This window comes from Alligator sinensis, unplaced genomic scaffold, assembly GCF_000455745.1.
Source record: "Alligator sinensis unplaced genomic scaffold, ASM45574v1 scaffold74_2, whole genome shotgun sequence".
Classification (NCBI taxonomy): Eukaryota; Metazoa; Chordata; order Crocodylia; family Alligatoridae; genus Alligator; species Alligator sinensis.
In genome coordinates, this window is record NW_005841931.1 from 2,045,292 (window position 1) to 2,056,803 (window position 11,512).

Here is an 11,512-nt window from a genome sequence, read left to right on the forward strand (position 1 = left end):
CAGCTAAGGCTGAGTGTTTGTATGCAAACAAGTAGGCTGGTGAACTTATCTGCCTGTGTTTATCTATTGTGGGGGAGTGAGCTTACTATTGCTGAGCCATCATGGGAAATTATACTGCAGGAATTGTTCTGTGGCATGGAAAAACACAACTTCTCAAGCACTCGTCTTTGACTCTGGAATGATCAGGATTTTGCTGAACAGGGTGGGAGGAATGGATTCTTTCAGCATGCCCTCGCAGAGACAGAAATGGTCACCCGTTTAATAAGTGAAATTTAGTGTTGGTCAGACACATTAGAGACAATATCCTCTATTTGTCCCCAGACTAGGTGCACCATCTGCACTGCAAGTTTTGCCTGAAGTGAGGTTAAGTAGCCCTAAGACTGATATGGGGGAACCAACTCCTGAGGATGAGAAGGAAGCTCATGGCCTTGGCCTTTCTCGCCAAACTATCAAATGCCACGTGGGTACGCATCCGTTAGGAGTTGGATTGCTATCTCGTGTTTGACAGGCCACCATACAGCTTTCAGGGTATGATTGCTTTCAACCACTGCCAATCCTATTCAAATTAAAACTTTAGTTCCATCTGAAAAATTCCACAGTCTCTTGCCAATCTGCTGGGCACATGCCAGTTCTGGTTTTAAACATTCAGAGCATTTTTACGTGTGTTGTGGGATGCAGTGCTGGGTGCTTTAATTAGTGAGCCATGCTAATTAAAAGTGCCCGCCCATCACATGCATCAGCATCGCGGTGTGTCCCCGCGCTGCAAAAATAGCAACAGGGCACTTTGAACTAAAGCTCATTGAATGTATTTTATTTCAAAGCACCCCATCACCATTTTTTCAGTGCGGAGACGTTAAGTGACGCTGGTACACATGATGTGGAAGGCTGCCGGAGCGCGTCACTTTTCATGCTCCAGCAGATTCGATTAATCGAGTGTGCTCCCCAGCACATCGGAGCAGGCTCCGCGCATGTGTATAGGAGCCCTCAGTTACCAGAAGCACAGCGAGTTCAGGATTTTGCATGAGAGGTAAAATCTATTGCCTCAAGTAGGAAATGTTCTTCAGCTTGCCGGCTACTCCTTGAGGACTGGGCAAGTCCTGGGGAGCATAGATGTTGAGACAGGAAGGCCTCTCTCCAACACTGGGTCCCACAAAATCAAAAATTCTGTTCTGCATTCTTTTACCTTTCAATCATGTAGTATGGATAACATTTCAGTGTTGTCAGCCCTCAGGATACCGTGCAGAGGGGAAGAAAGGGGCACAGTCCTATTACTGGACTGATAAGAAATCTTGAGTTGTATCGTGGTTTTAACAACTACTTCCTCTATGGTACTGGGCAAGTGATGTAGTGCAGATTTTCTAATTTTTGTTTTTTGGCATCCTACTTCACATGTCTAGATACTGCTTTTCAGAGGTTGTGAGGACCCTTGTTCCCACTGATATTAGCTGGAACCTCTAGAAATCAATCTGCAAGGTATTGAAAGACAGACACCCAAAGACTAGGCCACCCAAATTTAGATGCTGCTTTCAAAATTTGGGCCTTAGTTTTTCTACTTCATCTCTCATATAGATATTTGAGCTGCCGTAAACAGATAAAACACGAAAGACTGGCTTACAGTACCTACCACCCCCACTCAGGTAGGATGAGGATTAGTTAGTTGACATTTGTAAAATGCATTGAAGATTAAATAACACTATATCAACACTTATTTGTTAAGGTTGAAGAACTGTTTCCGTTATAATCCCACATTTTCTGAGCAACAATTCTTTGGCTATTATTGATGCAGACAATAGCAGTGTCTGCATCACATTTAGCAGGCTCTGTTGCTTTCTATATCATATGCATACACCATACACACAGATTAATTAGTATCTATAAGTGGTATGGACAGATTTTTTTCTCAACAGACAATTATATATAATTTACTTGTTCTAAAAGCCCATGTAGTCAAGTACATCCCCCCAGAAGTTGAAAATATGCTTCTCTTACTCCCCTCAATAAAAAACACAAAGAATGTACTTATTAATTACTTTCAAATGTTGGCACCTCAGAGTGTTTCTGCAATTTACAGTCCATTTGTAAGAAGCTGTTTTTGGCTGAAGTGTGTCCAGGTAAGGGCTTAGCCAAATAGCAATTTTAATAACTATTTAATTTTCATGTGTAATGTCATTTTAATCAATTTAGTGCTGTTGATACATGCCAGAGGGATGATATCGCTGGAGACTGTGGTGCTGCAAAGAACAGGTATGTAATAGGCAGCATAAGTGTAGGCTTCACTCCTCCAGATTTGCAAAGTCCCCAGTGCGCAACTTTATGAATGCAAAGAAGTTACCATGCCACTTAGGTGCTAGGTCTCTCTAAGCTGAGAATATCAACAAGACTCTTAACTGTGAGTGCTAGCCTTTTGAGTACTCGAAAACTTCTCCTTGTGTCCCTCAAGTATTAAAAAATCACGAGTCAAATCCCCTAAAACAACAAGATTGGATAAAAATATCATGAGAGATATTTTAAAATCATAAACAAAGGGTTCTTTATATTTGCGATCTCATGGTATTTTTTGTTGCATTTCTGGTCTTTTCTTTCTTTCTTTTTGAACCTTTAAGATTCAAGTTTTCAAGATTTTTGCTATAACCAGGAAGGCTAGAAACTCATTTAAAAAGAAATGATATTCTCACATAATGTCTCAGTTCACAGAGGCATGTGATTAACAAGCCCATGTGATGAAATCAGAAAAGCAAGCAGCACTGAAACAGCCATCAAATGATAATGGCTTCAGAGTTGATGCAGACTGGTTATTTAAAAATGAAAGGTTGTATTGTGGACTGATCATGATCTACTTTGTATGTGCTCACAAAAATATTATCCCAAAGTAAGCTTTTTCCATTTTGTTAAGAGCTATCTACCAAAACTTTAGGGTTTTTATGAAAAAAACACCTCAAAATAGAAATACTTTAGTTCTACTCTGATATTCATTTGTTTGGATTTTTGGTTTTTGTTTTCAGATGGTCAAAAAACACTAAATATGCCCTCATTTTTTAAAGATTTTCCATTTATAATATTACCATAGGTCATATCCAAATCCAAGTGGCTTCCTTCAGACCTCTTCACTTTTTAATGAAGTAGATATTGAAAGAATGAAGCCTGTGATATTAACTGATCACTTTTTGCCTTTCCAAATTAGTTAAGTGAAACTGAATTTAATGTGGTTTACAAATCAGCCATAGGATATTTTATACTTCACTTTTTTCCATTAAAAACTGGATTACAACATTCTAGAAATAGCTTCAGAGCCATATTTACTGTAAGACAAACAGAATTAATACAGAGTAAAGGATGTGGGAAATACCAACTTGGTATCATTGTGATGACTGAAAAGCAATAACAAAAAATCCCTAAACAAAGCTGGGGTTTTCCACTGCTTGGAGTAATTACTGGAAATGTCTAAGATTCATTTGCTCTGAGAAGGTGCAGCATACTGTCCATTTGTCCCTGGGCTGTCCATACAAGGGTTAAAAGTTTGGAAAATAACAGATTTAGAGAGAAGACTGTCACAGTGAGAGAGACTCATTTATTGGGAATGTACTGCATTTGCAAGAAAATTAAAAGAAAGCAAATTAGCTAGGAGCTTTAAAGAACTCTTCCTCCTTTTACTGAGGTTAATGAGATTTTCCCCATACCAGAGCAGCTCTAATAACTTCTGCCCAGTGGCTTCTGTAAACCGGTGCTTACAAAATGAAACAAACTTGGTGTGACAGCAACTTAGTGAATGCGGAGGGGGAAGAGTTGAAAGTCTAAGGGGACTTGGGGATGGGGTGAAGAGAGGGAATGAATCATTGGGATATTTTGCAGTGTGATCTAGCAGTCTCATGCTAGGTAAACACACAATACATATGCATGTGCATGCGTGTGTGTGTACACACACACACAGAGTCATGCGGACATGCACAAACTGCTGCATGTCCATTATGGGATATGTGGTATGACACAGTCCTTTCATAAGCATAACTTCACATGGCAGTGGACAAACTAACATAAACTATTTCCAAGCTTGTACTGAGTTAAGTAAGATTTTTCCCGGAAGGTGAATTTCCTTTAGTAGGGTGGAAGTTGGGGCAGGAGGAAAGGGCAGGAATTCCTATTTTAAGCAAGAATCTGATGCTTTCTAGGAAACTGAGTTTTTCAACATCCTCTCAAGCAGAAAGGATACTTTAGAGAGAAGGGGAGTGGGGGGGGCCAGTTGGGAGATGGGGAGGGGAGAGAGGAGATTAGTGAAATTATCCATATTTTGAAAAGCCCCCCAGTGTTGAAATGCTGATGCAAGTAGGACCGGGGTACTGTATTGCAAAGCTTTTTAGCGAAGAGACTATAGATGTGCTCCTCCACAGAGGAGAGTGGCCAAAGTTCTTACATTGCAAATGGTTTCCTTAGTAGTAATGCACTTGCAAATCTAGGTGTTATTCTGAAGGGCATCAGAATCCCAAGGTATTATCGTTCACTAGGCTTTTAGTAAAATTATTTTAGACAATCAATGGACATATCTACATTTGTCTCAGACTGGAGAAAAAATATTTTAGCTTTCCTAAAACAGAAATGTGTGCCTGCCTGTGTGTAGTGGGAATCTACAGTAGTAATATTTTGTAATCGATTTCTAAGGTCCTCTTACTTGGATTTCTGTGAGGGTGTAATAAAAATATGGTTGTGCACAAAACCAAAATGATCTAATAAACAGTAAGTATTTAATATATGACTCTCTACAATAAACCAGATAATTCCTGTATATGTTATACTATTCTGGTCTCAGATTATTGTAAGTTAAATTTCCTACTAGCTCACTTCCATAGATTTTTTTTAGATTTCATAGATGTTAGGGGCTGGAAGAGACCTCATGAGGTCATCTAGGCCAGGCCCCCCACCGCGAGACGTCAGCTGGGATCAAGTGACCCCAGCAAGAAAACCATCCACATGTTTTTTGAAAGAATCCAGAGTAGGTGCCTGCACCACCTCTGGGGGGAGTTTGTTCCAGAAACTGCACTTTTCAATTTTTTGCTGAATTCAGCTAATTGTACGAAACACATTTTTGGAATGATGGCAGAATGCACAGGTAGAGAAGAACTATCTAAATATGATAACCTGTTTCATGGGAAATGATACCCTTGTGTATGGAAAAAGCAGAGCTATTTCTCTTGGCTGTTCCTTCTTTGCAAACACCGTCCTGTTTTTGTTCTTTAGTGACATCACAACTGCAAGTTATTAAAAGTTTAGCAGGATTCAGAACATTCTAATCCAACAATTTCTGAGCACTCTGAATATTTCATGTCTGTCATCTAAAGCAGTTTCAGTTCTTCAAAACATCAGGAGAAAAAATTATGCATTGTATATTTATAATACATGATGGCTGATCTCTTCTGACATTTATCTTTACTGTAGAAAAGAGACGGGATAACTCATTCATGGCTTTGAAAGTAAATGTCATAACCAAGATCCCAAGATCTGCTATTATAAATAGTCTGTTAACCCTTTGGATTATTTTTCTTGACAATTGAATTGATTTAACAAGGGTTCATCTGAACAGCATTAGATACGTGCTAGTGTCCTTCTAGTTGCAATTCCTACTGCTCAGAAACAGAAATGAGCTCAGTTACATGCATCCATAGGATTGCTGTCCAGATATGAGGCTGCTGAGTGTCTTGTGAGAATGCTAAGCTACCCATCAGGATCTAAAGACTGCACATGTCGAGGTCAGATGACAGTGTTTCCAGACCTGATGATTTTACTTAAGTTTCACCATATTTGATGTTGTTTCTTAAAGCCTCAGTTCTTGAAATCCTATAATTATGGGACAATCTCACATTTCATTTCCTCAGAAAGGGAAAAAAAACAAAGTTATTGCCCCCTGGAGGATGGAAAATAAAACCCAAACAATAAATTAAAAGTGACTCAAATTATTTACTCTCTTTTTTAGAAGTTATGAATTCTTGAGTTCTTGGCTCATGAGTTTTTGGATCAGTTCTGCCCAGGGGAAAGCTTGCAAGTGGGGACTTTAGAGAAGGAACTATCTGTATAAAACTTATATAATCCAACCTTCCTCTCATTTAGACCTGTGCATCTCTGATTTCTACAGCTGCACTCCTAATTTATGATGGTGTAAGTGCAAGGAGAATCAGATACATGGAGTTCTTGGTTCTCTAGTTCCCAGAAAGGGTCAATCAGTGGATGGTGTTTATTTTATCATCAGTAATGTATACCAGTGGCACCCAATCCGCTGGCCCCACAGGCCGGATCAGTTGCATGGAGTCAGCCTATGGGCTAGATCCTGCGTGGGGTTGGCATGTGGGGTCAGTTCATGGGTGTGACCCAGCATGCTAGCCTGACTCGGCTGCATGCTGGCACACCAAAATGTGTTCTCTAGCCCCTGAGGCTCCCCGCAGATCCAGCAACTTTGGAGCAGGAGAACAGCAATTAACTGCTACTGCTCCCCTGCCACCCAATTTTCTGGACCCGTGGGGAGCCCTGCAGGCTGGATAACACAGCTCCACATGCCAGATTTGGCATATGGGCTGGGCTCGAGCACCCCTGTGTAGGAAAGGACATCCGCTAAGAGCATCTTTGGTAGTTCTCTGAGGAAGCACTTGGTGATGCCCTTCATTCCTTTCCCTATAGGTGACTGGGGCATGGGGCAGAGTCTGTCTCCTATAGAAAAGCCTAAAGGAATTATCCCAAATCTGAGAGAACCCATAGAGCCACAGGGGCTGAAACCGCCGTGCCATTGCACTTGGACAGAATTTGCCTGGCAGTTGCCACTCTAACTGATCCAGTATCACCATGCCCTCCCCCTGTTTGTCATGGCCTCCCAGATTGCCTGGTGGGAGCTGTGGAGGAAGTCTGGGCTACCGTCTTCTTTTTTAATTAACCCCTGCTGGGCCAGCATATATCCTCTTCCTCTGGGCTAAACCCGTCTCAGCCCAGCTCAGCATAGGTCCAGCACTGCAAATAGGCCTCCAGAAGCAGTATCATGGATGTGGCATTAGCTCATCCCCTTTTGCAAACAGGAATAGGGAGATCTGTACTTGGTTGGTTCTTTCCATATGCAAATATAGGCAACATGTTCCTTAAGCTTAGCTGCAGACTGTCCAGGAAATAAAACAATGAAAAAACAGTGGGAGAACTTAATACTCATGGAGGTATCCCTTGGCAAATTGGCCACAGTAGATACAAAAATGGAACTGAGGATCAGGAAGGAAGGGAATGCATGGCCACTGGATTTGAAAGCCAAGAGGATAGAGAAAAAAACCATGCAGTCCTAGAAACGGTCCCCACTCACTTTGCTGTTTTGTTAGAAATGTATTTATAGCATATGGGTGTGTGGGAGATCAAAGCCAGAAAATCCAGAGCTTGTCAATATCCAGTGAGAGAGACAGAAACTAAGGAACTATAGCAGTCAGTAAACTAATCTAAGAGGAAGGTATTGGGCAAAATACAGCTTTATTTCATTTCATTTTTTTTCATTTCCAACCTGGCCAGTTGGACACACATGATTTAAAACTAAAAGGAGAAGAACACGGTGCTGTGCAACTGCTTCATGACCTTTCTTCTGAATGTAGGCAATTGCAGCTAGCCCAGGAAAGCCTCTGAAGGGGATGAAAATAGGGTGAAAATATCAAACCAATCAGGAATTGAATAATCTGTAGGTTATATATGGTTTGGGGGGGGTGTTATTTTATTGTGATATGTTCTAAAATGTAGTAAAAAGTAAAAGACCATGTCAAAGAAATCCTCAGAATTCTACTGGAGAAGAATTTAGTCTGAATAACATCAACTTACATATAAATAAAATGTAAGTTTTGACATTTTCAGCTATTTCCTCAAGTCAAATTTGTGTGATTTTTTTTTTTCCCCCACCCCAGCGGTTTAAACCTCTACAGGATACACTTCCACATCTGGGACTTGAATCTGTTTTCTGTCTTCTTACAAAAAGATTAAATGTGATTGTCATCCTATGGCTTTTAACAGGAGTAAAAGAGCAGCTCTAGCCTGATGAAATCATTTCTGTAAAACTGCACATTGTGTGCACTGTGGCTTCCAAGACATCCCGACATAATGTTTTTTGAAAGACTGTTCGTTGTTCACATTTAAAACAAGTCCCACTTTATACCTGTCTTGGTCAGTGTACAACCTTCTGATTTTAAATATTTATTCAAAAATCTCATTCTTGAAATCTTTAGAGAATTTTATTTTTTAAACTTGTTATTTAGGATGTAAACAAAGGTGTGTGTTTAGGCAGTTAACTAATAAAGAATATTTTCAGAGCTGTTTTGACATGTTGCCATGCTGTGAAAAAAAAGGGGAGGAAACAAACTTAAAGAGCCATGGTAATTCCAAACCTTGGTAAAAACATGGAGTGCAAAGTTAATACTTACTGAAAGAAGGAGGGATGAGAAGGAAAGGAATTTGTATTTTCAGGATTGTAAGCGGATGTTACACACTAACAGGTAGTTGTGAGTGTTTAAAAATATCATGTGGATTTGTACCCCGCAGTAATTCCAATTCTGTATTTATGCCATTGAAGTGAAGACGACTCCCTGAAGTGCAAAATTTGGATCAGAGTGTTTTTAGGTGTAGAGATGTCTTCTCTCATCTATATCATGGTAAATCTGAAATTACCCCAATAGTTAAGGCAAGTAAGGCATAGCCATTCCACGCTACTTTCTGTTATGACTTTACAGTATCACTTCCAATTCAGTCAGAGAAAAGGCTTAAGAGGTTGCCATCATGATCCAACCAAATATATCCACATGAAATGGGAGCAAAGCACAGATTAGCTCAGTGGTACTCGACCTTCTTAGGCTCAAGTCACGCCTCCGTAATGTTTGTGAATTGAGCGGCGCAACATTTCCAAATCTAATTTATTTATTACAGTGCTTACCTCCTTACAGAGAGTCCAGACAGTGGTAGCAGGGGAATAAACAGGCAGGGACAAGCCTGACCCTGCTTATCTCCTCATAGTTCTTGTCACCCTTCAAAGGATCTCATGACACCAGCACCTCAGGGTGCCGTGGCACTCTGGTTGAGAGTTACCTAACTTCACCCCTACATCCAAATCATTGTTAAAGATGTTGAAAAGCACTGGACCAAGCACGGGCCCCTGAGGGACATCACTGGGTCTCTTCTGGGTCTGTAAACTGCACTTAAGCTTGTTGAGTATCATATGTTTCAAGTTCTAGTATTCCATCCCGCATTTTGCACACGGGCAGCTATCACGCTGGGATTAATTGATGTTCTTCTGGTGCTAGAAGTGCTGGATCAGGCAGCCAGAGACTGTTAGCAGCAATCCAGATAGTCTTACATACTCTCCTGAGGCATACAAAAAGGTCTGGAAGTGTTTTCACTGCCTCCTCTGGGTAGGAAGGGATCCCCCGACTGTTCTCTGTTATTTAATGGAAAAGGTTGAGCACCAGTAGTCTAGACCTGTGAGTAAAATTTTTTTCCACTGATGCCATTGGCAGCTTGTAGATAGCTGATTCTCTGTATTTATTTTTTCATTCCAATCTTAAATAAAGATATCAGTGGTAATATTTTTTTTATCTCTTCATGTTCCTGGGAAGCAAAAAAAGGAAATTTCTAAGGCACTATGAATGCATGCTGTGCATCCTGTCTGGACACTACTGAAAATAAGGTACTCACCTTTGCAACATATGGGCAGGAGTGGATCCAGAAGCAGGGTGCGCTTGTACCCATCTCTCCCCCCCCCTTTGATTCCTGCTCCACCCAAAGTTTAAAACCAACTGCCTGTCAGTAGCAGCAGCATTTCTAGTCAGGCTGTGTGGAGAGAGTTAACTGACTTCATGGCTCATTATCATCTACCTGATCAGTGTTAATGACCCTCTCTTCTTTTTAATGGTCTTGATATTCCACCAATCAAGCTAACTCTTGTTCTGCAATTCCACTGTCTGTTAGCTGCTCCTGATAATGAAGCTCCTATTTCATAGCCCTGCAGCAGGTTGTTTTTAACTCATTGCAATTAAATTGTACTTGTTTTTGCTTCAATACAGCCCTAGGCCCCTAGCATATTAGTAAAGTTCTTTTTATTTCTAACTGGAGAAAAATGTGTTGTTTTATATGTGATAATGCATGCACCTTGCCATCTGCGCCTCCCTTTTCGAAGTTCGATGTCTACCCATGCATAGAGGCCTGGTGTCTCTTCCAGTGGAAGTGAAAGGCTGGACGTGGACTGTCCTCAGCTTTCCTGCTTCTCTGGGATTTGAAGATCAAAAGATGTTAACAGCTCTCTGGAATGATTGAGTCATGGGCCTCACTTAGGGCAGGGATGAAGAGAGAATCTGGTAGCCCTGGGCAAGACGCTCTTACAATCCAGAGTTTTAGGCTGAGCTCTGCTGCAAACTTGCCCTCAGAGGAGAAAGAACCCAGGTCTCTTTCTGTCTCCTCTTGTGAGAGGTAGAAGATTTAGTCTCGATTCAGGGATGTTAACAGCTCTGCAAGTCTGTTCAGGGGATGCCAGTCTGGAAACTGTCTTGCCTGAGTCTGAAAAAGTGTCTTGCTAGCTAGAAGGAGTTAGCCCTGTGTATATTGGTATCCTACCTGAGTTGGCTCAGTGGACAGACTGGTCTGTCCTTTTTTCCCCCTCCTCCTCTCTTTCAGCCTTGTACAACAGTCATCAGCGCTTTGGAAATAAAGCTACTAGAAGTCATTGTTAGCATAGCATCAGTGTTATTGAGGTTAGTGCTTCTATTAGGAACAGGGAAAATAAAATGGTTATAGGGTAAGATATGGCAATCAGATAGAAGCCTTTTGTCTGCAGTTTACCAATAATCCCGTAAGACTCTGCTGTTGTTCTGTGTTGGGCCACTTCTAAGGAGAAGAACACCATTTTCCTAGCTTTAAGTCTGGACTTTTGTGGCGCTTGCTAAGCAGAGAACGTCAAACTTATTTCACATTGTGCTGGAACGTGGTGGCAAATGAGCAGTCTTTGAAATAATCCCTGTATTTATAGGACTACGGAAGGACATATAGAAATCTACCCCTGACTCTTATCAATTAGAGAGGAATAAAATAGGCATTACAGCTATAAAAGGTAATGGTGTCTGATTTACATTTCAGAATTTATTAACTCATTTTTAATTGGAAAATAATTTGAATTGCAAGTGAAATAATTAGATTAGAAAGCCGCTCAGCAATTTACTGCTCATATTCCCCAGAACCGGACTCCTGATTCAATGAGTAATTGTGAATATTTTGTGAGCTGTGCCTGAGTCTCCCCCCTTCTCCCCCTCCCTTCTGCCCTCTTTTCGTAATGAATTGCTTTCTAGAAGTAAAGGCACATCTTCATTAATGACTGTATTTCAAATCAGGGCTTCCTGTGGGTCACAAACCATTTGACAGTTCAATTTTGTTGAGGTATGAAATTCATGAGAGCTTGCTAAGGGAGGGGTTGGGGGAGTTGTACTCAATTCCTCCAAGCCATTAGATATATGCCAGAGCTATACTGCAGGGGGAC

The 11,512-nt window shown here is 40.9% G+C and overlaps 1 protein-coding gene across 5 annotated transcripts in view; it reads left to right on the forward strand.

Annotated features, from left to right (window-relative positions):
• Positions 1 to 11,512, forward strand: part of HIPK2 (homeodomain interacting protein kinase 2) — a 195,181-nt gene that overhangs the window by 87,796 nt on the left and 95,873 nt on the right. For 3 of the 5 annotated variants that reach the window (XM_025198878.1, XM_025198880.1, XM_025198879.1), the window contains exon 3: positions 2,185 to 2,244. The exons of the other annotated variants lie outside the window; for them this stretch is intronic. In XM_025198878.1, coding sequence (XP_025054663.1) covers positions 2,185 to 2,244 — 60 coding nt within the window. The remainder of the gene's footprint in view (positions 1 to 2,184; positions 2,245 to 11,512) is intronic. 5 annotated transcript variants of the gene reach the window in all.